We start from the raw sequence: 27,229 nt of genomic DNA, 5'->3' as shown, positions 1-27,229 counted from the left end.
GCGCCTCCATGCTCTGGACACTACGCTGACAGACACAGCAAACCTTCTTGCCACAGCTCGCATTGATGTGCCATCCTGGATGAGCTGCACTACCTGAGCCACTTGTGTGGGTTGTAGACTCCGTCTCATGCTACCACTAGAGTGAAAGCACCGCCAGCATTCAAAAGTGACCAAAACATCAGCCAGGAAGCATAGGAACTGAGAAGTGGTCTGTGGTCACCACCTGCAGAACCACTTCTTTATTGGGGGTGTCTTGCTAATTGCCTATAATTTCCACCTGTTGTCTATTCCATTTGCACAACAGCATGTGAAATTTATTGTCAAGTGGACAGTTTGATTTCACAGAAGTGTGATTGACTTGGAGTTACATTGTGTTGTTTAAGTGTTCCCTTTATTTTTTTGAGCAGTGAATATATATATATATATATATATATATATATATATATATATATACATACAGTGGGGAAAAAAAGTATTTAGTCAGCCACCAATTGTGCAAGTTTTCCCACTTAAAAAGATGAGAGAGGCCTGTAATTTTCATCATAGGTACACGTCAACTATGACAGACAAATTGAGAAAATGTTTTCCAGAAAATCACATTGTAGGATTTTTTATGAATTTATTTGCAAATTATGGTGGAAAATAAGTATTTGGTCAATAACAAAAGTTTCTCAATACTTTGTTATATACCCTTTGTTGGAAATGACACAGGTCAAACGTTTTCTGTAAGTCTTCACAAGGTTTTCACACACTGTTGCTGGTATTTTGGCCCATTCCTCCATGCAGATCTCCTCTAGAGCAGTGATGTTTTGGGGCTGTCGCTGGGCAACACAGACTTTCAATTCCCTCCAAAGATTTTCTATGGGGTTGAGATCTGGAGACTGGCTAGGCCACTCCAGGACCTTGAAATGCTTCTTACGAAGCCACTCCATCGTTGCCCGGGCGGTGTGTTTGGGATCATTGTCATGCTGAAAGACCCAGCCACGTTTCATCTTCAATGCCCTTGCTGATGGAATGAGGTTTTCACTCAAAATCTCATGATACATGGCCTCATTCATTCTTTCCTTTACACGGATCAGTCGTCCTGGTCCCTTTGCAGAAAAACAGCCCCAAAGCATGATGTTTCCACCCCCATGCTTCACAGTAGGTATGGTGTTCTTTGGATGCAACTCAGCATTCTTTGTCCTCCAAACACGACGAGTTGAGTTTTTACCAAAAAGTTATATTTTGGTTTCATCTGACCATATGACATTCTCCCAATCCTCTTCTGGATCATCCAAATGCACTCTAGCAAACTTCAGACGGGCCTGGACATGTACTGGCTTAAGCAGGGGAACACGTCTTGCACTGCAGGATTTGAGTCCCTGGCGGCGTAGTGTGTTACTGATGGTAGGCTTTGTTACTTTGGTCCCAGCTCTCTGCAGGTCATTCACTAGGTCCCCCCGTGTGGTTCTGGGATTTTTGCTCACCGTTCTTGTGATCATTTTGACCCCACGGGGTGAGATCTTGCGTGGAGCCCCAGATCGAGGGAGATTATCAGTGGTCTTGTATGTCTTCCATTTCCTAATAATTGCTCCCACAGTTGATTTCTTCAAACCAAGCTGCTTACCTATTGCAGATTCAGTCTTCCCAGCCTGGTGCAGGTCTACAATTTTGTTTCTGGTGTCCTTTGACAGCTCTTTGGTCTTGGCCATAGTGGAGTTTGGAGTGTGACTGTTTGAGGTTGTGGACAGGTGTCTTTTATACTGATAACAAGTTCAAACAGGTGCCATTAATACAGGTAACGAGTGGAGGACAGAGGAGCCTCTTAAAGAAGAAGTTACAGGTCTGTGAGAGCCAGAAATCTTGCTTGTTAGTAGGTGACCAAATACTTATTTTCCACCATAATTTGCAAATAAATTCATTAAAAATCCTACAATGTGATTTTCTGGAAAACATTTTCTCAATTTGTCTGTCATAGTTGACGTGTACCTATGATGAAAATTACAGGCCTCTCTCATCTTTTTAAGTGGGAGAACTTGCACAATTGGTGGCTGACTAAATACTTTTTTTCCCCACTGTATATATATATATACAGTGAGGGAAAAAAGTATTTGATCCCCTGCTGATTTTGTACGTTTGCCCACTGACAAAGACATGATCAGTCTATAATTTTAATGGTAGGTTTATTTGAACAGTGAGAGACAGAATAACAACAACAAAATCCAGAAAAATGCATGTCAAAAATGTTATAAATTGATTTGCATTTTAATGAGGGAAATAAGTATTTGACCCCTCTGCAAAACATGACTTAGTACTTGGTGGCAAAACCCTTGTTGGCAATCACAGAGGTCAGACATTTCTTGTAGTTGGCCACCAGGTTTGCACACATCTCAGGAGGGATTTCGTTCCACTCCTCTTTGCAGATCTTCTCCAAGTCATTAAGGTTTCGAGGCTGACGTTTGGCAACTCGAACCTTCAGCTCCCTCCACAGATTTTCTATGGGATTAAGGTCTGGAGACTGGCTAGGCCACTCCAGGACCTTAATGTGCTTCTTGAGCCACTCCTTTGTTTCCTTCGCCGTGTGTTTTGGGTCATTGTCATGCTGGAATACCCATCCACGACCCATTTTCAATGCCCTGGCTGAGGGAAGGAGGTTCTCACCCAAGATTTGACGGTACATGGCCCCGTCCATTGTCCCTTTGATGCGGTGAAGTTGTGCTGTCCCCTTAGCAGAAAAACACCCCCAAAGCATAATGTTTCCACCTCCATGGTTGACGGTAAGGATGGTGTTCTTGGGGTCATAGGCAGCATTCCTCCTCCTCCAAACACGGCGAGTTGAGTTGATGCCAAAGAGCTCGATTTTGGTCTCATCTGACCACAACACTTTCACCCAGTTCTCCTCTGAATCATTCAGATGTTCATTAGCAAACTTCAGACGGCCCTGTATATGTGCTTTCTTGAGCAGGGGGACCTTGCGGGCGCTGCAGGATTTCAGTCCTTCACGGCGTAGTGTGTTTCCAATAGTTTTCTTGGTGACTATGGTCCCAGCTGCCTTGAGATCATTGATAAGATCCTCCCGTGTAGTTCTGGGCTGATTCCTCACCGTTCTCATGATCATTGCAACTCCACGAGGTGAGATCTTGCATGGAGCCCCAGGCCGAGGGAGATTGACAGTTATTTTGTGTTTCTTCCATTTGCGAATAATTGCACCAACTGTTGTCACCTTCTCACCAAGCTGCTTGGCGATGGTCTTGTAGCCCATTCCAGCCATGTGTAGGTCTACAATCTTGTCCCTGACATCCTTGGAGAGCTCTTTGGTCTTGGCCATGGTGGAGAGTTTGGAATCTGATTGATTGATTGCTTCTGTGGACAGGTGTCTTTTATACAGGTAAACTGAGATTAGGAGCACTCCCTTTAAGAGTGTGCTCCTAATCTCAGCTCGTTACCTGTATAAAAGACACCTGGGAGCCAGAAATCTTTCTGATTGAGAGGGGGTCAAATACTTATTTCCCTCATTAAAATGCAAATCAATTCATAACATTTTTTAAATGCGTTTTTCTGGATTTTTTTGTTGTTATTCTGTCTCTCACTGTTCAAATAAACCTACCATTACATTATAGACTGATCATTTCTTTGTCAGTGGGCAAACGTACAAAATCAGCAGGGGATCAAATACTTTTTTCTCTCACTGTATATATATATATATATATATATATATATATATATATATATATTACCAGTCAAAAGTTTGGACACACCTACTCATTCAAGAGTTGCTTTATTTTTACTATTTTTTACATTGTAGAATAATAGTGAAGACATCAAAACTATGAAATAACACATATGGAATCATGTAGTAACCAAAAAAAGTGTTAAGCAAATCAAAATATATTTTATATTTGAGATTCTTCAAAGTAGCCACCCTTTGCCTTGATGACAGCTTTGCACACTCTTGGCATTCTAACATATCTCATGTTACTATGTAATGTCATGACTTGTCATGCTGATTCATTGCGCTATCTGACCTAAGACAATGAAAACACTCCTTCAAAGATTACCTCAAATTGTCTTCACATGCTTATTTATTTCCTCTCTAACCTAAACAGAGTCAATTTAGCACACACACACACACACACACACACACATCTAGACACACTAGCAAATTCAAGTAGAGTCACTCAAATCTGCTGATGGTAGCCCTACAACAAGTATGATACCAATAAGGAGGTGTTAGAAAATGTTATATGTACAATGTTATTACAAAACAAAACTTTAACCAAGTGATCGTGTCAAAGAGGGGATCATGCACTGCTGTTTAATGCCAATAGGTGGCCTCCTACTCAATGAAGGATGGTGGTTAAAGGCCCAGTGCAGTCAAAATGCAGTTTCTGTACAACAGCTGAAGAAGCGAGCACTGTAAAAGTGTGCAAAAATGTGATCAGTGTTATTTCACACAGGGCCTTCTAATCAGCAGTTTTTAAATGGGTGGAGTTTTGGCTTGCCTGGTGATATCACCAGGCTGTCTAAGTTAATATTCAAATCACAAAGAAAGTTACAAACCTCTCTGCCAATAACAGGTAGTTTTCAGGTTACATATCCCTCCCAATAGACCCCTCCAATTAGGCCCCTCATTCAGACCACTCCCAGACAGTTCTAGCAAAATTCATGCTTGAGAAATAGTTTTTTGCTAAAAAGCTACTTTTGTTTCTTTTTGACAATTTTAATGGAAAACAATTATAGTAAGGTACTTAATTGTCACTCAGAAATTATTTGATATTGAGATAAAAACAGCTGCATTGGGCCTTTAAAAAATAGACAGGGTGGATTACAGGATGCAGATGCTGGAACACTGACAGGCACAGCATGACAGGGAACCGTACCTTTACCAACCCAGTGATGGGAGGAAGAGGGGGTGGGGAAAGAAGTGAGGCCAAGGGAGGACATTCTCTGCTCGTTCTCCTGGAATAACTCAAGGAAGAGCGAGAGAGGGAGCGAAATAGAGGTAGATGGAGAGAGCACATGTGAGAGAGGAGGCCGGGTGAGATGGAGAAAGGGGGAGAGCAGATGGAATACCTAACAGGGATTTTTCTCAAGAAGTAGAATAACAGCATTAAGAGGGTGTGACTTATAGAGGGTGTGAGTCAGATAAGTCAGATCCTGTAAAAAGGGTGAGCTCACCTCTAAGTTTGTCCGTGCCTTCTTCAAGACATCCTTTGTTCTTGACACTGTAAACAATCAGAAACAAAACCGTTGTGATTCATCTGTGACTATCACCCATCACTTCAACACACATACAAACACAAAAGTGAGTCATTAATTCCCAAGGCCCTCACACAATCTGTGCTGAGGGACACACACACACACACACACAGAGAGACAGAAAGGAAAAGGCCTTGCTCTGCTCCTTCAGTCCTTACATAACCCCAGGTGTCACCACAGCATCAGTGTGCAGTATGGGAGTTACAGAGAGGGGAGGAATGAGGGGGAGAAATTATGAACAAAGGAATGAACAAAAGGGAAGATACATGACTGGGCATATAAGGAGAAGACAGGACAGGGGGAGAGAAAGAAGAACACAGAGCAGGGAAGGGAAGGAGGGGAGAGGTAAATAAAGGAGAAAATATATTTAGGACCAAGAGGAGGAGAGTGATAGGAGTCACTTACGTTGACTGACGATGAAGTGTTCCATGCTGTCTTTGGTGCGGTTGGAGCTCTTCAGTCTCTCCATGGCGTCCTTTAGAGCCTCCTCCTGCTCCGAGATCCGCTGATGCATCGAGTGGACCTCCTTTAGAGACAGCTCCTGGACACACACACAGACAGATAAAACACACCGTCACACTTCAGAAAGTCCACCTAGTGACAAATTCATTTAAAAAGTCACCACTAAAGCATACATACACTCTCAAACATGATAGGTGAATTCACACACACACAACACGATAACAGCATAAGAAAATACCCTTCATTTAACTCTTACAAACAAACAAAGAGTATGGGATTCTGACCTTCTTGGTGCTCTGAGTAGACCCCTCACTACTGGGCAGTGCTGCCCTCCAGAACATTCTGAGCAGGGAGCTGGCATCCTCAAGGATCTGCCTCAGGGTCTTAGTGCTAGTCAACAGACGCCTCACACAGCCAGGGTCCACAGGCTGGCACACGGAGAGAGAGAGAGATCCACAGAGACAGTTAGACTAAACTAATCTAACTAAAACACAGGTAAACAATACAAAAGTTGAACATATTTTCAGCTCAACTAGGTATACTGTATGCCACACTACTAGGATGAAGCATGAGTTTAATTTAAACCAAGGATCTAAAAGTTACTGTCGAGCATCATTAACTCCTCTGTAAGGTGTCTGTGAATCCTCTAACCTCTAACTCAGTGGTTTTTAACCCTTTCCTCGGTTTCACAATTTTGTTGTAGCCTTGAACTAGCTCACCTGATTCACCAAGTCAATGGCTTGATGATTAGTTGACAAGTTGAATCAAGTGTGCTGGCTGTGGAATAGTTAAAATACATGGAACGGCTGGGGGTCCCCGAGGAGAGGTTTGAAAACCCCTGGACTAACTGACCCCTCTCACCTTGTCCAGGCTGAGCTCCAGCAGGGCGTGGTTGGTGGTGGCCTGGAGGGCAGCCTCCATCTTGCCGATGAGGACACGCCCCTCCAGGATCTGCTGCTGCAGGGCGCTGAAGTCATCCACGTTGCCCACAGCGTGGCGGCCATTACGGTTTGCGAAGGAGCCGTCTGGAGCCTGGCCCTCCAGAGAAGAGTCAACCTCCTGGGGTTCCAGTGCGGGGGAGAGAGGGGAAGCAGGGTTGAAGAGTCCAGTGTCTCGGACAGGGGGAGAGAGAGCAGGGTCTGTGAGCAGGAGAGGAAGATTGGGAATGAGTGTTAGATACGGGTCAATCTCAAATGGCATGGTGTCCTATTCCCTATAAAGTGCACAACTTTTGTCCAAGGCTCTGGGCAAAAGTAGTGCACTATATTTTTATTTTATTTAACTAGGCAAGTCAGTTAAGAACAAATTCTTATTTACAATGACGGCCTACACCGGCCAAACCCGGACGACACTGGACCTATGGGACTCCCAATCACGACCGGTTGTGATACAGCCTGGAATCGAACCAGGGGGTCTGTAGTGACGCCTCAAGCACTGAGATGCAGTGCCTTAGACCACTGCGCCACTTGGGAGTCCATAGGGAATACAGTGCAATTTCAGACACATTCTTACAAAGTTCTGTGTCAGTATAAATGTGGTTCAATCAGTGGTAACATGTTAACCCTATCCCAGAATGCTTTCCAGTGTGGCGCTCTCTCACCGTGGAAGAGCTGTATCCTGGCTCCAGGAGGGCGTGTCCCAGAAGTCAACTGCTGCCCCAGCTGAACATGCAGGTCCCTGTGGTCAAAGGGCGCAGACTCCCATGAGTGTGACCCCTCACCTGTGTGTGTGTTCTTGGGGACACCACACACTCTGTGGTATATCTGGAGGTCATACTGTAGAGAGTGGGCCAGGCCACGGCTCTCACACAACTGCTGCTGCAGGACATTCACATCGTGCTGCAACCTAGACACACACACACACAACACAGTTCCACACATGTAACAAAACAATAATCACACAACAGAGATGCACACACACGCACGCATGCATGAACACAGACACACACAGACACTCCTCCTACCTGTTGATGGCCTCCTGGTTGCTCTGCCTGTCCTGTTTCAGCTGAGTGATCTCCAGGGTCTGAGCCTTTGTCTGCGTCTGCAGCCTCCTGCCCTGCTCCGCCCACCGCTCTGTCTCTAACTCCGCCTCCTTCACACGGGCACGCCCCAACAGCACCGCCTCCCGCAGCTGCTCCACCTCCTTACTGCCTTCTGGGGAAGAGTACAGAGGAACTCAGATAAAGACAGAAATGACTAGGAATAATTTGGTTACGTGATAATGCCCGAGAAGCTGGAGTTTGGAGGATATATTGGCACGGGTGTTGTTTGTCTCGGGCCGGCAAACTGTGCCAATATATCCTCCAAACACCGGCTTCGAGGGCATTATCACTTTTATACAACGGTTACCAACAAAAAAATTGTTTGATGAAATTATTCATACTATTTCATGCTTCCACAAGATATAGTCCCGACACAAATCTAGGGTTGCTACCCAAGCTTGCTGGTTGTTCGTTCTTTCGGTTCGGTTGCCAGAGACGCTACCCAGTCATTAAGTATTTTTGTTCTGTATCCAGTCGTTCGTTCTAAATGTTCTATTGCCATACTGGCTGGCAACGTTCTTATCCCTTGCTTGCTAGCTAGCCAACTAGGGCTAACTTACAGTCACGTCAAACAGTGTGGCCTCGCTTAAGCTGTTTTCTAGTGACATTTATTTGGATCCATCCAGAACAATGAGCTAATGATCCGCGATTTCACCTGGAATAGAAAATGTGCGGTCTCTCGTCAGGACACTGTTGTTCAGAGGAGCTAGCCAACAACACAGCTAACACAATCACTTCAAACTGAAGCTGGAAAGACTGCAAACTAGCTGCATTATTATTATATTTATATTTATTTGTATATATCCATAAAAATTATGCATATTCATGATTTCGACTGGCTGAGAAAAGCTGCCTGTCTGTCTCATCCCGACTCCCGACCCGTTCATTACTATGCGACAGCTGGAGATCAAATTTGAATATTAAAACAATGTTATCAGCGAGACAGACAGCAAAGTTTATACAAATCTCCGCTGTTGAAAACTAAATGCTAGTCTAAAGGAAATGTGAGATGATGTCTAGATGCTTTTTATAGTGGAGATCAAGTTTATAAATTGCCTGGCTGGGCTGATGAAACAGTGGATTGCGCAGTCAGATGGAACAGAGTAAATAGGCATTTTAACGTCATAGCTTTAGCCGGTGGTAACTTGTGGAATAGACACCGGCTGGAATGCGGTTTTAACCAATCAGCATTCAGGATTAGACCCACCCGTTGTATAATATAATGAGACTCAATAGTCCTCATTCTCTTCTCAGTGTGTGTAATATACAGTATGTCATTTAGCAGACGCTTTTATCCAAAGTGACTTACATTTTACGTATGGGTGGTCCTGGGAATCAAACCCATTGGTATTGCAAGCGCGATGCACTACCATCTGAGCTACAGAGCAGAAGTGTGTTGGGTAGTATATTAGGCAGCATTGAGAGTACTAGGAGCTAGGCGGTTGGTTACCTCTGCTGGCCTGTTGGAGTCGGGCCTGCAGGCTGAGGTTCTCCGCTTTCAGAACTCGGATCTCACTGGACAGCTGGCTGACAGAGTCCAAGCCCTGGATGTAGATGTTGGTGGGAGCACCTGAGGAAGAGAAGGAGGAGGAGGAGGGGGAGGAGGAGGAGGAGGAGGAGGAAGAAGATGAGGAGGAGGAAGATGAGGAAGAGGAACAGTACATTTCACTAATGCCTTTTGACACAGTGACTGCCAACACTTATATAGTACAGGTAGACAATTTGGGTGTGTAGAATATATGTTCCTGGTTTGAGACAGCAGGTGTGATGGTGGTCTAGTTAATACCTTTATCTCTGGCTTGGTTGGCCAGTCTATCCTCCAGCTGCTGTCGGAGGCGGTCGTTGGTCTGAATGGAATCCTCCAGGCGTTGACGTAGACTCCTGATCTCTCTCAGGTGCTCGTTCATCAGGTCAGAACCTGCACAGGAACACACAGCGTACACATCAAAATACTGTTTACATTTCACAACATAAAAAAATGTGTATAAAATACAGTTGAAGTCAGAAGTTTACACACAACTTAGCCAAATACATTTAAACTCAGTTTTTCACAATTCCTGACATTTAATCCTAGTAAGAATTCCCTGTCTTAGGTCAGTTAGGATCACCAATTTATATTAAGAATATAAAATGTCAGAATAATAGTGGAGAGAATTAATTATTTCAGCTTTTATTTCTTTCATCACATTCCCAGTGGGTCAGAAGTTTACATACACTCAATTAGTATTTGATAGCATTGCCTTAAAATGTTTAACTTGGGTCAAACGTTTCGGGTAGCCTTCCACAAGCTTCCCACAATAAAATGGGTGAATTTTGGCCCATTCCTCCTGACAGAGCTGGTGTAACTGAGTCAGGTTTGTAGGCCTCCTTGCTCGCACACGCTTTTTCAGTTCTGCCCACACATTTTCTATAGGATTGAGGTCAGGGCTTAGTGATGGCCACTCCAATACCTTGACTTTGCTGTCCTTAAGCCATAACTTTGGAAGTATGCTTGGGATTATTGTCCATTTGGAAGACCCATTTGCGACCAAGCTTTAACTTCCTGACTGATGTCTTGAGATGTTGCTTCAATATATCCACATAATTTTCCTTCCTCATGATGCCATCTATTTTGTGAAGTGCACCAGTCCCTCCTGCAGCAAAGCACCCCCACAGCATGATGCTGCCACCCCCGTGCTTCACGGTTGGGATGGTGTTGTTCGGCTTGCAAGCACCCCCTTTTTCCTCCAAACATAACGATGGTCATTATGGCCAAACAGTTCTATTTTTGTTTCATCAGACCAGAGGACATTTCTCCCAAAAGTACGATCTTTGTCCCCATGTGCAGTTGCAAAACGTAGTCTGGCTTTTTTATAGCGGTTTTGGAGCAGTGACTTCTTCCTTGCTGAGCGGCCTTTCAGGTTATGTCGATATAGGACTCGTTTTACTGTGGATATAGATACTTTTGTACCTGTTTCCTCCAGCATCTTCACAAGGTCCTTTGCTGTTGTTCTGGGATTGATTTGCACTTTTCGCACCAAAGTACGTTCATCTCTAGGAGACAGAATGCGTCCGTCTCCTTCCTGAGCGGTATGACGGCTAAGTGGTCCCATGGTGTTTATACTTGCGTACTATTGTTTGTAAAGATTAATGTGGTACCTTCAGGCGTTTGGAAAATGCTCGCAAGGATGAACTAGACTTGTGGAGGTCTACAATTTTTTTTCTGAGATCTTGGCTGATTTCTTTTGGTTTTCCAATGATGTCAACCAAAGAGGCACTGAGTTTGAAGGTAGGCCTTGAAATATATCCACAGGTACACCTCAAATTGACTCAAATGATTTCAATTAGCCTATCAGAAGCTTCTAAAGCCATGACATCATTTTTTTGTTTTGGCAAGTCGGTTAGGACATCTACTTTGTGCATGACACAAGTAGTAAAATAACAATAGGGAGGCTATATACAGGGGGTACCGGTACAGAGTCAATGTGTTAGTCGATGTAATAACAGTAGGGAGGCTATATACAGAGGGTACCGGCACAGAGTCAATGTGTGGGGGCACCGGTTAGTCGAGGTAATTGAGGTAATATGTACATGTATTACGCATATCATCTGGGATATGCGTGGTACGATCTGTAAACTCATTACAGGTAGGACACACACACATACACACACATATAATCTCATTAAAACTCAAACATACACACACCTGTATGGCTGGTACCAGATTGGTACCCTGACGACCCTGATGACAAATCAGCAGCGCCAACTCTCACTGACCGAGCACCGTAGGCCATGTCCCACATTGCACTACTCTCCAGGAGACTGGCGCCTGCCTTCATGGCAGGGCTAGCGTTGAGGCTAGCGTTCAGACCAGCGGGGTGGAAGGTGTGGTAGGACAGAGGCTGGGGCAGGTAACTGGAGGGGTCTGTCTGGGGTTGGGGGTGGGGGTGAGCCGATATGGGGAAGCCACCAAACGGCTTGGCTGAAGGAACGGCAAAACCTGCAGTAAGAAATAGAGAAAAACCCAATGTTAGCGTGCCAGGCAGCTTGTTGTGAGATAGATGAGTCAGAGAGTCAGAGAGAGTCAGAACACTAACACAGCCTCAACAGAGAGTCAGAACACTAACACAGCCTTGCTCTTCCCTCTCACTCTTCCCTCTTCCCTCCCTCTCTTCCCTCCCTCTCTCCCCTCCCTCTCTCCCCTCCCTCTCTTCCCTCCCTCTCTCCCCTCCCTCTCTCCCCTCTCTCTCTTCCCTCTTGCTCTTCCCTCTCTCTTCCCTCCCTCTCTCCCCTCCCTCTCTTCCCTCTCCCCTCTCTCTTCCCCCCCTCTCTTCCCTCTCTCTCTTTCCTCTCTCGCTTTCCTCCCTCTCTTTCCCCCCTCTCTTTCCTCCCTCTCCTTCTCTCTTCCCTCCATGTTCCGAGAGCCTAGAGACAGCACTGTCACACGTCCTACCCCATTCAGATGAAGAGCGAGATGAGTGGTCGGTTAGCACGCACAAGTTAGCACGCACACTCACACATTTAATCACGCTAGTCTGGATCTCAACAGGACATTACACGTGCAGTCCGCTTGACATTACCGCCAGGCGACAGAGTTCAGAGGAACAACCTGATGGGTGGTGGATTAGCATGCTAGTCTGGAAGAGGACATTACTGCCAGGACAGATTTCAGAGGAAGAATCTGATGGGCGGTGGGTTAGCATGCTAGTCTGGAAGAGGACATTACTGCCAGGACAGATTTCAGAGGAAGAATCTGATGGGCGGTGGGTTAGCATGCTAGTCTGGAGAAGGAGATTACTGCCAGGAGACAGAGTTCAGAGCTTTGAATATGAAACTCACTTAGTGTACATACAGGTAATCAATGCAAACTTATGTGAGCTAATCAATGTATCTGGACCTTAAATCCTGTGTTCATATTGCCATTTCAACTACTAGTATCCCCATGCCAAATTACACTATTACTAATACAGGGTCCATTTTAGAGCGTATAACCTCATGTAATTACGTGATGTGTTTAAAGAGAGACTAATTTAGTCACTCCATGCTACACACACATGGGTGCAGAGTGACGCACGCTCAGTATCTCCCAGCTGTCTCTGTAACATCTGCAGCTCCTGGTGAACCTCTGCCAGGGAGAAGGCCCCGGGCCTGCTTCCATGGTAACGGGGTCGCAGGGTTGCAGTCTGGGGGTCAAAGGGCAGGGGGGCTCTCTGAGAGGAGAGGTCGGGGTGGTAGAGGGGATGGGGCTGGGGCTGGGGATGGGGATGGGACTGGGGCTGATGAGGGGTGGGGGAGGGAACTGGACACTGGTCCACTATAGAGGCCTGGAGGTACGGAGGAGAAATACAGATGAGGACAGAGAGAAAGGAGAGGACAGAGAGAAGAAGAGAGGACAGAGAGAAGAAGAGAGGACAGAGAGAAGAGAGGACAGGGATACAGGAAGAGGTATGAGGGAACAAAACACTTCAATGTCTGGACATGATATGACAAGAACAGTATGTGGATACAGTGAAACTCTCCCTGTCTGTCTGTCTGTCTGCCTACCTGTCTGTGTCTGTGTGTCCGCTGACCGCTGCAGGCTGGGACAGCTGATGGAAGACTGGTGTCCGTGGGATGAAGTGGTGGAAGGAGGGATGGAGGGGTGACGTGACATGGGGACACTGTTACAGTGAGAATCTGAAATGAAACAGAGATGAGGAATGAAAAAATGACAGATGAGTTGTTGTATGGATGTGCAGTCATCTGTGTGTGTGTGTGGGTGTGTGTGTGTGTGTGTGTGTGTGTGTGTGTGTGTGTGTGTGTGTGTGTGTGTGTGTGTGTGTGAGACCATGCACCCATTTCAGGAAGCTAGGCATATGTCGCACGTCACTACTTCACAGGAGAGGCATTTAAACTTAATTTTTTTATCAAAATGCGTTTTTGGGTGGAAATGCCATCTGGAACATGTGAACTTTCATGTGCCTAAATAACAAACTTGTATTCCATCTGTAAATACGAACAAAAAATGTAAATTATGAGCCTAGTTGGTTTAGCCACAGAAAAAGACAGGAATCTTCCCGCTAGCCATGATTGGCTAAGACAATGGATGGGCTGGACATGTCGGGAGATGAGTTTGTATTGGTCTGCCATGTAGCATGCGTCTATCTATAACGTGAGCTGCTCAGTATGTGTTGATAATCCTTTCTACTGCGGCTTTTTTGAAAGATATAACATTAGCCATCGAGAACTACAAAAGTTGTGCTACTTTTCTCAACAACATTGATGCCCTGAATTTAGAAGGTGCTATCGACAGATCAGTTGGAAAAAGTTGTGATGGGCTACTTTTTGCACACGCCATGGTCAGTGTGAACCAGAGTGTCTTGACACAACGCTGAACAAACAAGTTAAATAAAACAGAGTTAAATGGTTCCAGTCTGCCATGAAGCGTTCATCCATGTATACGGGAAAGAGTCTAGTTACATTTTCAGATATTATACGTTTCTAATTTTGTCAGAAAGTCATTTTCATTGCAAGTTAAAGCGTACTGTTCGCTAGCTAGCAAACATTAGCTTGCTGGCTCCCTGCTATCGTTACATGTATGACCTGTGTAGTAATATTATTCAAATCAGAAATCCATTTGGATTGCTAGTTATAGCCTAATGTTAGCTAGCTAGCTAACATTGAACCTAGTTGCAGATTCATACCTAGCTGCAGATTCATACTACAGCTATGACAATCAGTTTGTATTGTTAGTAGTATGAGTTGAGATTATGTCGGTTCATTGTTTAGCTAGCTAGCTAGCTACATGTTTAAACAAAAGACTCCACTGCACCAGATAACTACATGACCCATCAAGTTAGCCAGGTGTGACTGGGGGTGATTACGGCCATCTATTGTATTTCATGAACATGTGTACATGTCTAGACAATAGTGACCCATCTACTTTGCTAGATGTGGCTGGGGGGTGGTTATAGCATAATGTCTGGGTAAGCGTCATCTAATAATTATCTGGACACTTTCTGTTTTTGATATTGCTACTATGCAAATATGCAAGTAACCATTTCACTGTACCGTTTACACCTTCTGTATCCTGTGCATGTGACAAATAAACTTAGATTTTATTTGATATAGTGTGTGTTTACCAGAGACGGTAATGTGAAGAACAACATGACCTGCACCAAAGTCAGATTAGGATATAGGCCAAGGACTAGATAAAGTGTAATTTTACGTGGAGTTTTTCCTTATTGTAGGCTACTACTTTTACAATTTTTAGTCTTGATATCTTTGGTTGTTTACTACACTAATTACTCTGTTTGAAAGTTGAGGAGGCTGAACCTCAGGAGGCTGAAGACATTTGGCTTGGCACCTAAAACCCTCACAAACTTTTACAGATGCACAATTGAGAGCATCCTGTCGGGCTGTATCACCACCTGGTACGGCAACTGCACCACCCACAACCGCATGGCTCTCCAGAGGGTGGTGCGGTCTGCCGAACGCATTACCGGGGGCAAACTACCCGCCCTCCAAGACACATACAGCACCCGATGTCACAGGAAGGCCAAAAAGATCATCAAGGACATCAACCACCCGAGCCACAGCCTGTTCACCCCGCTATCATCCAGAATGCAAGGTCAGTACAGGTGCATCAAAGCTGGGACCGAGAGAATGAAAAACAGCTTCTATCTTAAGGCCATCAGACTGTTAAATAGCCTTCACTAGCACATTAGAGGCTGCTGCTGCCTATTGAAATCACTGGCCACTTTAAGAAATGGAACACTAGTCACTTTAATAATGTTATCATATCTTGCACTACTCATCTCATATGTATATACTGCATTCTATTCTATAATATTCTACTGTATCTTAGTCCATGCCGCTCTGTCATTGCTTGTCCATATATGTGTATATTCTTAAATTCCATTCCTTACTAGTTTTGTTTGTATTGGGTATATGTTGTGAAATTGTTAGATATTACTGCACTGTCGGAGCTAGAAGCACAAGCTTTTCTCTACACCCGCAATAACATCTGCTAATCACGTGTATGTGACAAATAAAATTAGATTTGATTTGTTTAGCACATGGCCTCACATGTGAATCCTTAAAGAGATGGGTGGGGCTAAGGCTTAAGTGGGTGTGAACGATGCTGAATGGTGTAGACAAAGAAGAGCTCTCCAGTAGGTGTACCAAAACATTCAAGGACCATTTTGTCAAACGTGGAGTTACAGGTTTATCAACTTTCAAAGCAGAATTACTTTCCTATTGATCCTTAACTGCGGTGTATGATATACTATTTTCTAGCTCTGAGTCTCTACTTTAATCCAATATAAAAAACACAATTTCAAATGTTGGTACATAGGACCGAATCCAGGTGGGTCACATTTACCTGTCCTGGCTCTGGTGGAGGCACCTCTGTCCTCCTGGCCATACTCGCTGGCTGCGTCAATGTCTGAGCACAGCTCCAGGTCCTCATTGGTGGAGCCCTGCTCATCGGACACAAAGGAGATGTGATCTGATTGGTCGGTGGTGTCAGAGAGGGCGTGGCTACTGCATGGTGTGTCGGAACGAGGCTGATGCTGGGTGAGTTTGGCACGGAGAGACTCGATCACCTTATCCTTCTGTTGGAGCTCCTTACTCAGCCTGTACACACACAAAGAGGGAGACACTCAGTGATCTTGTCCTTGCAAACTTATGACCATACACCTGCTCTCTAGGCTTTTCAGTAGCAGAGATGTCAAGATGTACAGTAAGCAGTTTCTGCATTGTCACACCACCACCGAATGCTAACAGATGCAGAAAACAAAGCATGATTAAGCTATTAGCTGTCCTGTTCTGTCCTGTACAGACAGACAGAGAAAGAGGCTTGGTGATCTGATCCTTCCTGAAGCTGCTTACTGCCCACAGACACAGACAGACAGGGATCGACACAGACACAGAGACACAGACAGGCAGGGATCGACACAGACACAGCGACACAGACAGGCAGGGATCAACACAGCCACAGAGACACAGACAGCCAGGGATCAGCACAGACACAGAGACACAGACAGGCAGGGATCAATATAATATAATATAATATGCCATTTAGCAGACGCTTTTATCCAAAGCGACTTACAGTCATGCGTGCATACATTTTTTTTTTTTTGTGTATGGGTGGTCCCGGGGATCGAACCCACTACCTTGGCGTTACAAGCGCCGTGCTCTACCAGCTGAGCTACAGAGGACCACACAGGCACATACAGTAGGTGACCACTGACTGGCACATTAACTCAAGATCATATATGGTAAGTTTGGACACGAGACAAACATGTGCGATGCATACATGTAATCATAACAAAGAGAACGTGATAGACACACACACACACACACACACGCACACACACACACACACACAGGCTGTTCCCCCTCAGCTGAATGAATGAATTGATTGCAGCACCCTGAGTGAAGGTCAACTCACCAATCTAAACCTGTCCCAGGCTGATCCCTCTACACACACACACACACACACACACACACACACACACACACACACACCGGCTTCTCTTCTGAAGGACTTGCTGTATAGTACACAGTTAGCTATTACTATCACTCTCACTTTACTACAAAAATAAATGTATGCTTCTTTCTGCCTTACTTTTCCATCTGCCTGTGCAGGGCCCTTCTCTCTCTTTCAGTGTGTTTTCTATACAGGGCCAGTTCTCTCTCCTGGACCCGGCTCTCCCACAGAGAGAAGGAGAACAGAGAGTCTCTGTACAGAGGGCTGCTTTTAGACAGCATGGCCTTCCACAGGGGAGCCATGGGCCTGGGCCCCCTGCTCGCCTGGCCAGCCTTCCCCACCAAAGGCCCTCCTCCCTGGGCTAGAGAGCCGCCATCCTGGCCTCTCTGCTCCTCCTGCTCCTTCACACCAGGGAGACAGTCGTTGTCCTCGTCCTCGTTGTGGGGGGTTGTCACCGTGGCAACGCCTCTCAGCAGGGTCTCCACGGTAACCAGGCAGTGCTCATTAGCTTAATGATGAGGTCGTGATCCCCGGAGTGGTAGGTAGGTCATGGGAGGGGGAATGTGCCAGAGGGCGTGATGGAGGGAGGGATGGAGGGATGAATAGTCGTGAGCAATCAGGTGAAAAGCAGAGTAAATCCCTAGATTAGGCCCAGAGACGGAGACGTCCGGGGGAGTAGGCCGATCTGCTCACTGTCTCCTAAGCAGATTCTGACCCAGGCCAGTTCGGTACAGACAAGCCCAACAAGGTCCCAGAAATCCCAAATCTGCTGTGCAGCAACTTAGCTCAGGGGGCGTTTCCCTTCTCTTTAACCAAAAGGTCTTTCTGTAAAGAAGCACTGGTAGTTTTACTGTTTGCTGGTGGGCTGGTACAGTAGAGAGGGGAGTTATTCACCGCGCTGTGACTCAGTCTCACACTGCCTGAGGAGAGTAGTAGCACTGTCTCTCTTCCTGTCTGTGTCCCAAATCGTTCCCTCCTTCACTCGTCTGTTTTCAAATCCAAGCTTCCAAAAACCTTCGATGGACCTTGGCGAAGCTTCCGATCCCTCTGTCTCTTCCCTCTTTTCCCACCAGCAGCCAAACACAACACGGAACGACCGGAGAGAGGGGTGTTTCTCCCCCAGAGAAGGAGAGCTCAGAGCAGGGTGTTAGGCGGGTGTATCCGGGCCTAGGGGCTGCATTACGAACCCACTCCAGTCAGAGGAGTGAGAAGCTCTGTGAGTGAGAGGCTGAATGGTCAAACATAAAGAGTCAGATAACCCTAGTCAGCCTTCTGTGTGTTTTATAACTCACACTGCAGCGATGGCCCAAAAACCTGGCCCCATCCGGCCCTTTGTTCAATTTTGTTCTGTGAACCACTCTGCAGATCCTGGAATGTGAATCTGTTTTTCAAAAACAACTATTTGATTTTTTGAAGACGTAGCTCACGTCAAAAAAGGAACACAAAATGACTCTAAAATCCACTAAAAGCACAAGATTAAGATCCAAAGTAGAATTCCAGGTACTGTAGTCAATGCATCCCCTCTGAAAAAGTCCAAAGGCTTCAGAGAATCCACCATTGTACATGTAATAGAGTGCTGATTCTCCATAGTGCTCCTGTAGTTTTAGAGATGGAGCTGGATGGTTCTCTACACGAGGCTTTGCTCTTCTCTTGCTCCCTCTCGCTGATTCACTCTCTGTCTCTCTGATTCACCCTCTCTCTCTCTCTCTCTCTCTCTCTCTCTCTCTCTCTCTCTCTCTCTCTCTCTCTCTCTCTCTCTCTCTCTCTCTCTCTCTCTCTCTCTCTCTCTCTCTCTCTCTCTCTCTCTCTCTCTGGCTCTCTGGCTCTCTGGCTCTCTCTCTCTCTGTAGCTTTAACTGCTCCTGACCTATTTCACTCTCCCGTGAAGTCTTAATAACTTAACCTGATTAGTGCCCATGTCAACACCCTGCTCTGAATCCAGCACTGCAGCAAGAGCCTGAGCCATGTTACACCATCAACCACACACACACACACACACACACACACACACACACACACACACACTCGTTTTGTTTTTCTATCCTCGTGGGGACCTAAAATTGATTTCCATTCAAAATCCTATTTTCCCTAACCCTAACCCTAAACCTAACCCTAACCTATAACCCTAACCCTAAATCTAACTCCTAACCGTAAACACTAACCTCTACCCTTACCGTAACTCTAATTCGAACCCTAATTGTAACCCTAAACCTAACTCTAAGCTTAAAATAGCCTTTGTCCTCATGGGGATGTGGGACATGTCCCCATGAGGGAGACTTTTCCTTGTTTTTTATATACTTGTGGGGACTTTGGGGGATTTTAGAAGAACCAACCCCCACTCTAATATTCTCTCTCTCACACACACACACACACACACACACACACACACACACACACACATGCAGAAACGTGCAAGGGAATCAAATCAATACAAATCCCCTCTTTTTTCTCACTCAATTATGGGCTCGTCCTAAATGAGTCGACTGGCACTAAAACACATTTAAGTCCTCCGCATCTGGTTGGCCATCTGTGCAGCAATACCAGAGAGAGAGAGGGAGAGGCACCTCTAATTACCCTGTAAGGACACAACAACTCGGGGAAAATAGTCCTCCAAATCAGAATCTCCCCATTTTTGCTTCAAATGAGAGAAGATCTCCAGCCGAGGGAAGGAGAAGAAAGAGAGGAGAGCTGGTCCACAGTTACTGCTACTGTGTGCTGACTGTATATCGCCCCAACACCCTCGCATGGCACAGAGGTTGCTTTCTATGCTGACTCAGATGCTGTGGTCTGTGGGGTGGCCTGGGAGCAATTCGACCATGGCTGCATCTGTCATGACATTAAATAACATCCTGTTCCCTATAGTGCACTTAAGTAGTGCATTATATATGGGTCAAAAGTAGTGCATTATATATGGGTCAAAAGTAGTGCATTATATATGTGTCAAAAGTAGTGCAGTATATAAGGAATAGGACATATTGTCAGCAGCCTGTGCCACTGCTTCAGAGGAGGGAAAGGGAGACTGTTCTTTTAGCAATAGCCAAAGACAGAGAGAGACTACATTTTCAGCATTAGCCTGGACCAGAACTAGCTAGCAGCTTGCTGAGCTCTAATGTTCTGCTCTGGTCCGGAAGTCTCTGTCCACCTGCCTCTGTCTATCACTGGCTGACCCTCTAACTGGCTGTCCTCTAACTGGCTGTCCTCTAACTGGCTGTCCTCTAACTGGCTGTCCTCTAACTGGCTGTCCTCTAACTGGCTGTCCTCTAGCTGGCTGACCCTCTAACTGGCTGTCCTCTAACTGGCTGTCCTCTAACTGGCTGCCCTCTAACTGGCTGCCCTCTAACTGGCTGTCCTCTAACTGGCTGTCCTCTAACTGGCTGCCCTCTAACTGGCTGCCCCTCTAACTGGCTGCCCCTCTAACTGGCTGCCCTCTAACTGGCTGTCCTCTAACTGGCTGTCCTCTAACTGGCTGTCCCCTAACTGGCTGTCCTCTAACTGGCTGACCCTCTAACTGGCTGTCCTCTAACTGGCTGTCCTCTAACTGGCTGACCCTCTAACTGGCTGCCCCTCTAACTGGCTGACCCTCTAACTGGCTGACCCTCTAACTGGCTGCCCTCTAACTGGCTGCCCCTCTAACTGGCTGCCCCTCTAACTGGCTGCCCTCTAACTGGCTGTCCTCTAACTGGCTGTCCTCTAACTGGCTGTCCCCTAACTGGCTGTCCTCTAACTGGCTGACCCTCTAACTGGCTGTCCTCTAACTGGCTGTCCTCTAACTGGCTGACCCTCTAACTGGGTTTCCCTCTAACTGGCTGACCCTCTAACTGGCTGCCCTCTAACTGGCTGCCCCTCTAACTGGCTGCCCCTCTAACTGGCTGCCCTCTAACTGGCTGTCCTCTAACTGGCTGTCCTCTAACTGGCTGACCCTCTAACTGGCTGTCCTCTAGCTGGCTGCCCTCTAACTGGCTGTCCTCTAACTGGCTGACCCTCTAACTGGCTGACCCTCTAACTGGCTGTCCTCTAACTGGCTGCCCTCTAACTGGCTGTCCTCTAACTGGCTGCCCCTCTAACTCGCTGTCCTCTAACTGGCTGACCCTCTAACTGGCTGCCCCTCTAACTGGCTGTCCTCTAACTGGCTGACCCTCTAACTGGCTGACCCTCTAACTGGCTGACCCTCTAACTGGCTGCCCTCTAACTGGCTGCCCTCTAACTGGCTGTCCTCTAACTGGCTGCCCCTCTAACTCGCTGTCCTCTAACTGGCTGACCCTCTAACTGGCTGCCCCTCTAACTGGCTGTCCTCTAACTGGCTGACCCTCTAACTGGCTGCCCTCTAACTGGCTGACCCTCTAACTGGCTGACCCTCTAACTGGCTGACCCTCTAACTGGCTGCCCTCTAACTGGCTGTCCTCTAACTCGCTGACCCTCTAACTGGCTGACCCTCTAACTGGCTGCCCTCTAACTGGCTGCCCTCTAACTGGCTGACCCTCTAACTGGCTGCCCTCTAACTGGCTGCCCTCTAACTGGCTGCCCTCTAACTGGCTGCCCTCTAACTGGCTGACCCTCTAACTGGCTGCCCTCTAACTGGCTGCCCTCTAACTGGCTGTCCTCTAACTGGCTGTCCTCTAACTGGCTGACCCTCTAACTGGCTGCCCTCTAACTGGCTGCCCTCTAACTGGCTGTCCTCTAACTGGCTGACCCTCTAACTCGCTGACCCTCTAACTGGCTGCCCTCTAACTGGCTGCCCTCTAACTGGCTGCCCTCTAACTGGCTGCCCTCTAACTGGCTGACCCTCTAACTGGCTGCCCTCTAACTTGCTGACCCTCTAACTGGCTGTCCTCTAACTGGCTGACCCTCTAACTTGCTGTCCTCTAACTGGCTGCCCTCTAACTGGCTGACCCTCTAACTGGCTGCCCTCTAACTGGCTGCCCTCTAACTGGCTGACCCTCTAACTGGCTGCCCTCTAACTTGCTGACCCTCTAACTGGCTGTCCTCTAACTGGCTGACCCTCTAACTTGCTGACCCTCTAACTGGCTGCCCTCTAACTGGCTGCCCTCTAACTGGCTGCCCTCTAACTTGCTGACCCTCTAACTGGCTGACCCTCTAACTGGCTGCCCTCTAACTTGCTGACCCTCTAACTGGCTGACCCTCTAACTGGCTGTCCTCTAACTGGCTGACCCTCTAACTGGCTGACTCTCTAACTTGCTCTCACTCTCTTGTGCTCACACATGGACACATTTCTGAACCCAAACAGAGGACAGCGTGAGTCTTCACAGTCAACTGACCTCGTGCCCAGACCACTGCTGCCTGGTCGATTGGCTAATGCCCTCTCACACAAACACACACAGAGAGCGAGAGAGGCATGATGGGAAGGAGATAAAGAGGGCGCCTTCTCAAATCCCCCCATGGCGGTCTGAGGCTGTTGCCATGGCAATCAGAGGGAGACAGAGGGAGGGCAGTGGGTTCATCCAATCACAACGCTCCTCTCCAATGACTGTCCCCATGGGGCTGGTTAGCACTGGTGACATCATATAGCATGGCCCTGACTCATCGTGTTAACATTACCACTAATGTGGCTAACGCTATAAAAACCAGCCACGGTAAACATGTCCACCAGCATGAGGGGGGAAAGGAGTAGAGAGGGTGAGAAAGAGAGAGGGCAAAGATGATTGTGACGTAGTGAGCTAAAAAAAGAGAAGCAGAGAAATATGGTGGATTGACACAGTGAGGGAAATAAGAAAACAAAGGAAATGGAGAGATCTGCCTCTCACTCCTACAACAACAGACACAGTGGTTTTTTGGATTGGGATCCGACGTCGTCAGCGACATGAGCAACTGATCGATCTCGACCTCTGTTGATCGTCACTGCCACCTGTCCAACGTGCTGGACCTGCCAGTGATAGATCGTCTGTGTGGATCACTGATCGAGTGACAAACAACAAACACTGTATAACCCCCCCTGGACGCCCCAAAACAACAATCAATATTTTCCAACTGCCAAAATGTACTGCTATACAGCACCGTCACCAACCACACCACACAGAGATGACACTGATAATGATTTAATACTGTTGCATTGATATCATGCTGTTGCAAACACACACATACGCACACACACAAACTGGTAGACACATACCGTATGGCGAGCAGCTCTGTGCCAGTCTTGTCGTCAGGAATCTCGGGATGGTCTCCTGAAGAGAGGAGAGAGACATTACATCAACACTTTCCATCAGGACAATACACACACAGGTCCACCACACATAAGGTCACACACACTCATGCTAATCTTGTTGGACATGAGTGAGAAATTGTGTTTGCAAATGTCTGTGTTGTAAAGTTAAAACATGTTGAAGACTGAGTACATTAGGTAGCCGTAATCATACGTGTATTGTGTCATTGTGCTATTTGTCTGCCTTCGTGCATTTCTTATGTGTGTTCTCCTTTCCACTCACGTCCGCTGATCTTGGTGCTGACTCTCTGTGCCAGGGCGCTGCTCTGTGCCAGCTGTTCTCTGAAGCTTTGGCCCATGTAGTAGTCTATGTCGTTGGCACGAAGCAGTTCCTCGAAGGCCTTGGTGGTGTCACCCAGGTGCTGGGTCAGGATGTGGCACACCCCGCGCCCCTCACGCATCCTCTGACGCAGGTGGGACAGCTCACGGGCCTGGGCCTGGATCAGAGTGTCAAACTTCCTACAAAGATACAGTCAATAGGAGACAGACAGAGGGTGAAGGACGAGTTAATAGGAGACAGACAGAGGGTGAAGGAAGAGTTAATATGAGACAGACAGAGGGTGAAGGAAGAGTCAATAGGAGACAGACAGAGGGTGAAGGAAGAGTCAATAGGAGACAGAGGGTGAAGGAAGAGTCAATAGGAGACAGAGGGTGAAGGAAGAGTTAATAGGAGACAGACAGAGGGTGAAGGAAGAGTCAATAGGAGACAGACAGAGGGTGAAGGAAGAGTTAATAGGAGACAGACAGAGGGTGAAGGAAGAGTCAATAGGAGACAGACAGAGGGTGAAGGAAGAGTTAATAGGAGACAGACAGAGGGTGAAGGAAGAGTTAATAGGAGACAGACAGAGGGTGAAGGAAGAGTCAATAGGAGACAGACAGAGGGTGAAGGAAGAGTTAATAGGAGACAGACAGAGGGTGAAGGAAGAGTCAATAGGAGACAGACAGAGGGTGAAGGAAGAGTCAATAGGAGACAGACAGAGGGTGAAGGAAGAGTCAATAGGAGACAGACAGAGGGTGAAGGAAGAGTTAATAGGAGACAGACAGAGGGTGAAGGAAGAGTCAATAGGAGACAGACAGAGGGTGAAGGAAGAGTCAATAGGAGACAGACAGAGGGTGAAGGAATAGTTAATAGGAGACAGACAGAAGGTGAAGAAAGAGTCAATAGGAGACAGACAGAAGGTGAAGGAAGAGTCAATAGGAGACAGACAGAGGGTGAAGGAAGAGTCAATAGGAGACAGAGGGTGAAGGAAGAGTCAATAGGAGACAGACAGAGGGTGAAGGAAGAGTCAATAGGAGACAGACAGAGGGTGAAGGAAGAGTCAATAGGAGACAGAGAGAGGGTGAAGGAAGAGTCAATAGGAGACAGAGAGAGGGTGAAGGAAGAGTCAATAGGAGACAGACAGAAGGTGAAGGAAGAGTTAATAGGAGACAGACAGAGGGTGAAGGAAGAGTTAATAGGAGACAGACAGAGGGTGAAGGAAGAGTTAATAGGAGACAGACAGAGGGTGAAGGAAGAGTCAATAGGAGACAGAGGGTGAAGGAAGAGTCAATAGGAGACAGACAGAGGGTGAAGGAAGAGTCAATAGGAGACAGAGGGTGAAGGAAGAGTCAATAGGAGACAGACAGAGGGTGAAGGAAGAGTCAATAGGAGACAGAGGGTGAAGGAAGAGTCAATAGGAGACAGACAGAGGGTGAAGGAAGAGTCAATAGGAGACAGACAGAGGGTGAAGGAAGAGTCAATAGGAGACAGACAGAGGGTGAAGGAAGAGTTAATAGGAGACAGACAGAGGGTGAAGGAAGAGTTCATATGAGACAGAGAGAGGGTGAAGGAAGAGTCAATAGGAGACAGACTGGTTCCCATGGGTCAGTGGATTTGAGCATGGTACTAGCAACACCAGGATTGTGGATTTGATTCCATCATTGGTCACATAGTGTATATTGTGTTTACTGCAAGTTGATTTGGTTAAAAGTGGCGGATAAAAGTGTTTGCTTCAGATAGAAGTGCTTCTACCGTGGTGGACCAGGTATGGTGGTGGTGGTGGACCAGGTGTGGTGGTGGTGGACTAGGTGTGGTGGTGGTGGGGGACTAGGTGTGGTGGTGGTGGTGGACCAGGTGTGGTGGTGGTGGACTAGGTGTGGTGGTGGTGGTGGACTAGGTGTGGTGGTGGTGGTGGTGGACCAGGTGTGGTGGTGGTGGTGGACTAGGTGTGGTGGTGGTGGTGGTGGTGGTGGACCAGGTGTGGTGGTGGTGGACTAGGTGTGGTGGTGGTGGTGGTGGACCAGGTGTGGTGGTGGTGGACTAGGTGTGGTGGTGGTGGTGGTGGACAAGGTGTGGTGGTGGTGGTGGACCAGGAAGGGTGGTGGTGGTGGACCAGGTGTGGTGGTGGTGGACCAGGAAGGGTGGTGGTGGTGGACCAGGTGTGGTGGTGGTGGACCAGGAAGGGTGGTGGTGGTGGCGCTACTTACCCTGGCCCAGGCCAGGTGGTAGCCTTGCCCTCCTCAGTGGGCCCTGGGGTCCCTTTGCCCTTTCTCAGCTGGTCCTCCAGGGCTCCCACGCGGGACACCAGCTCCTGGAGGTCCTTGTCAGGTTTGGGGTGGCGCGGCGAGGGCCCCAGACCACCACCAGATGACTCCCAGCCCTCGTCCTCCTCCGGGCCGCTCTGTGAGGGCGAGGCCTGGAACTGGACACCCCAGTTGACCTTGCGGGGGGTGGAGGGGCCGTTGGAGGGTTCGCTGGGGGTAGAAAGAGAGCGCAGGCGGCCCTGGAGGCCCCGGATCACTGTCTGAGAGCGGGAGAGCTGCGAGCGAAGGTCCTCAACCAATCGCTGGAGAGATGTCATGTTGTCAGCCTCGGAGGTTGATGTTGGAGGACCGGCCTTCCCAGGATGCACAGCGCCTGACCACCACTGAGCGCCGCTGCACTCCAGAGATGTGCACATCTCCAGATCGTCAAACTCTGAGGGGAATAGGGGGACGTGGGTTAGACAACTGATATGCTGCCCTCTTGTGGTTTTACTAAACCATAGCAGATTGTTTTAATCTCCCAAAAGAGTACAGCAGTACTTCAGTGTAAAGATGACCTGCAGGTGTTTGTAGTGTTAAGGACATAGAGTAATAGTAAATGCTGCACCTGGGCTGCTGGCCTCCTCCCGCTCAGCCTCGTTCTCACTGCGACCACACGTCTCATAACCCATGTCCTGGAGATCCACCTGGACCTGCTTACTGTCCTGCTGCACTGACGTCTCCGCTACAGAGACAGAGACAGAGACAGAGAGAGACAGAGAGAGACAGAGAGAGACAGAGAGAGACAGAGAGAGACAGAGAGAGACAGACATAGAGAGAGCGAGAGACAGAGAGAGAGACATAGACAGAGCGAGAGAGAGAGAGTGAGAGAGAGAGAGAGAGAGAGAGAGTGTGATAGAGAGAGAGAGAGAGAGAGACAGACAGACAGACAGACAGACAGACAGACAGACAGACAGACAGACAGACAGACAGACAGACAGACAGACAGAGAGAATGATACAATATAATAGTTACTGCATGTAGAATATTACTGTATGTGTGATGTGTGATGAGGGTATATGTGTGCTGAGGGTATATGTGTGATGAGGGTATATGTGTGCTGAGGGTATATGTGTGATGAGGGTATATGTGTGATGAGGGTATTTGTGTGATGAGGGTATATGTGTGATGAGGGTATATGTGTGCTGAGGGTATATGTGTGATGAGGGTATATGTGTGATGAGGGTATATGTGTGCTGAGGGTATATGTGTGATGAGGGTATATGTGTGATGAGGGTATATGTGTGCTGAGG

The 27,229-nt window shown here is 47.3% G+C and overlaps 1 protein-coding gene across 7 annotated transcripts in view; it reads right to left on the bottom strand.

Annotated features, from left to right (window-relative positions):
• Positions 1 to 27,229, bottom strand: part of LOC121534061 (myomegalin) — an 80,304-nt gene that overhangs the window by 4,190 nt on the left and 48,885 nt on the right. For 3 of the 7 annotated variants that reach the window (XM_045205436.1, XM_045205437.1, XM_041840500.2), the window contains 16 exons: positions 26,545 to 26,661; positions 25,881 to 26,370; positions 23,638 to 23,873; positions 23,322 to 23,376; positions 16,086 to 16,339; positions 13,268 to 13,399; positions 11,430 to 11,723; positions 9,531 to 9,662; positions 9,195 to 9,314; positions 7,667 to 7,856; positions 7,304 to 7,548; positions 6,565 to 6,842; positions 5,988 to 6,131; positions 5,647 to 5,782; positions 5,161 to 5,207; positions 4,863 to 4,941 (listed from right to left, as the gene is read on the bottom strand). In XM_045205436.1, coding sequence (XP_045061371.1) covers positions 4,863 to 4,941; positions 5,161 to 5,207; positions 5,647 to 5,782; positions 5,988 to 6,131; positions 6,565 to 6,842; positions 7,304 to 7,548; positions 7,667 to 7,856; positions 9,195 to 9,314; positions 9,531 to 9,662; positions 11,430 to 11,723; positions 13,268 to 13,399; positions 16,086 to 16,339; positions 23,322 to 23,376; positions 23,638 to 23,873; positions 25,881 to 26,370; positions 26,545 to 26,661 — 2,949 coding nt within the window. Of the gene's footprint in view, positions 1 to 4,862; positions 4,942 to 5,160; positions 5,208 to 5,646; positions 5,783 to 5,987; positions 6,132 to 6,564; positions 6,843 to 7,303; positions 7,549 to 7,666; positions 7,857 to 9,194; positions 9,315 to 9,530; positions 9,663 to 11,429; positions 11,724 to 12,819; positions 13,048 to 13,267; positions 13,400 to 16,085; positions 16,340 to 23,321; positions 23,377 to 23,637; positions 23,874 to 25,880; positions 26,371 to 26,544; positions 26,662 to 27,229 lie in introns of those variants that run through there. The other 4 variants (XM_045205434.1, XM_045205435.1, XM_041840501.2 and 1 more) reach the window with 4 other exon arrangements.

The sequence above is a fragment of the Coregonus clupeaformis genome, chromosome 20 (assembly GCF_020615455.1).
Source record: "Coregonus clupeaformis isolate EN_2021a chromosome 20, ASM2061545v1, whole genome shotgun sequence".
In the NCBI taxonomy this organism is placed as follows: domain Eukaryota; kingdom Metazoa; phylum Chordata; class Actinopteri; order Salmoniformes; family Salmonidae; genus Coregonus; species Coregonus clupeaformis.
The sequence above is the reverse complement of the archived record's forward strand: the minus strand, read 5'-3'. Positions and strand labels throughout refer to the sequence as shown.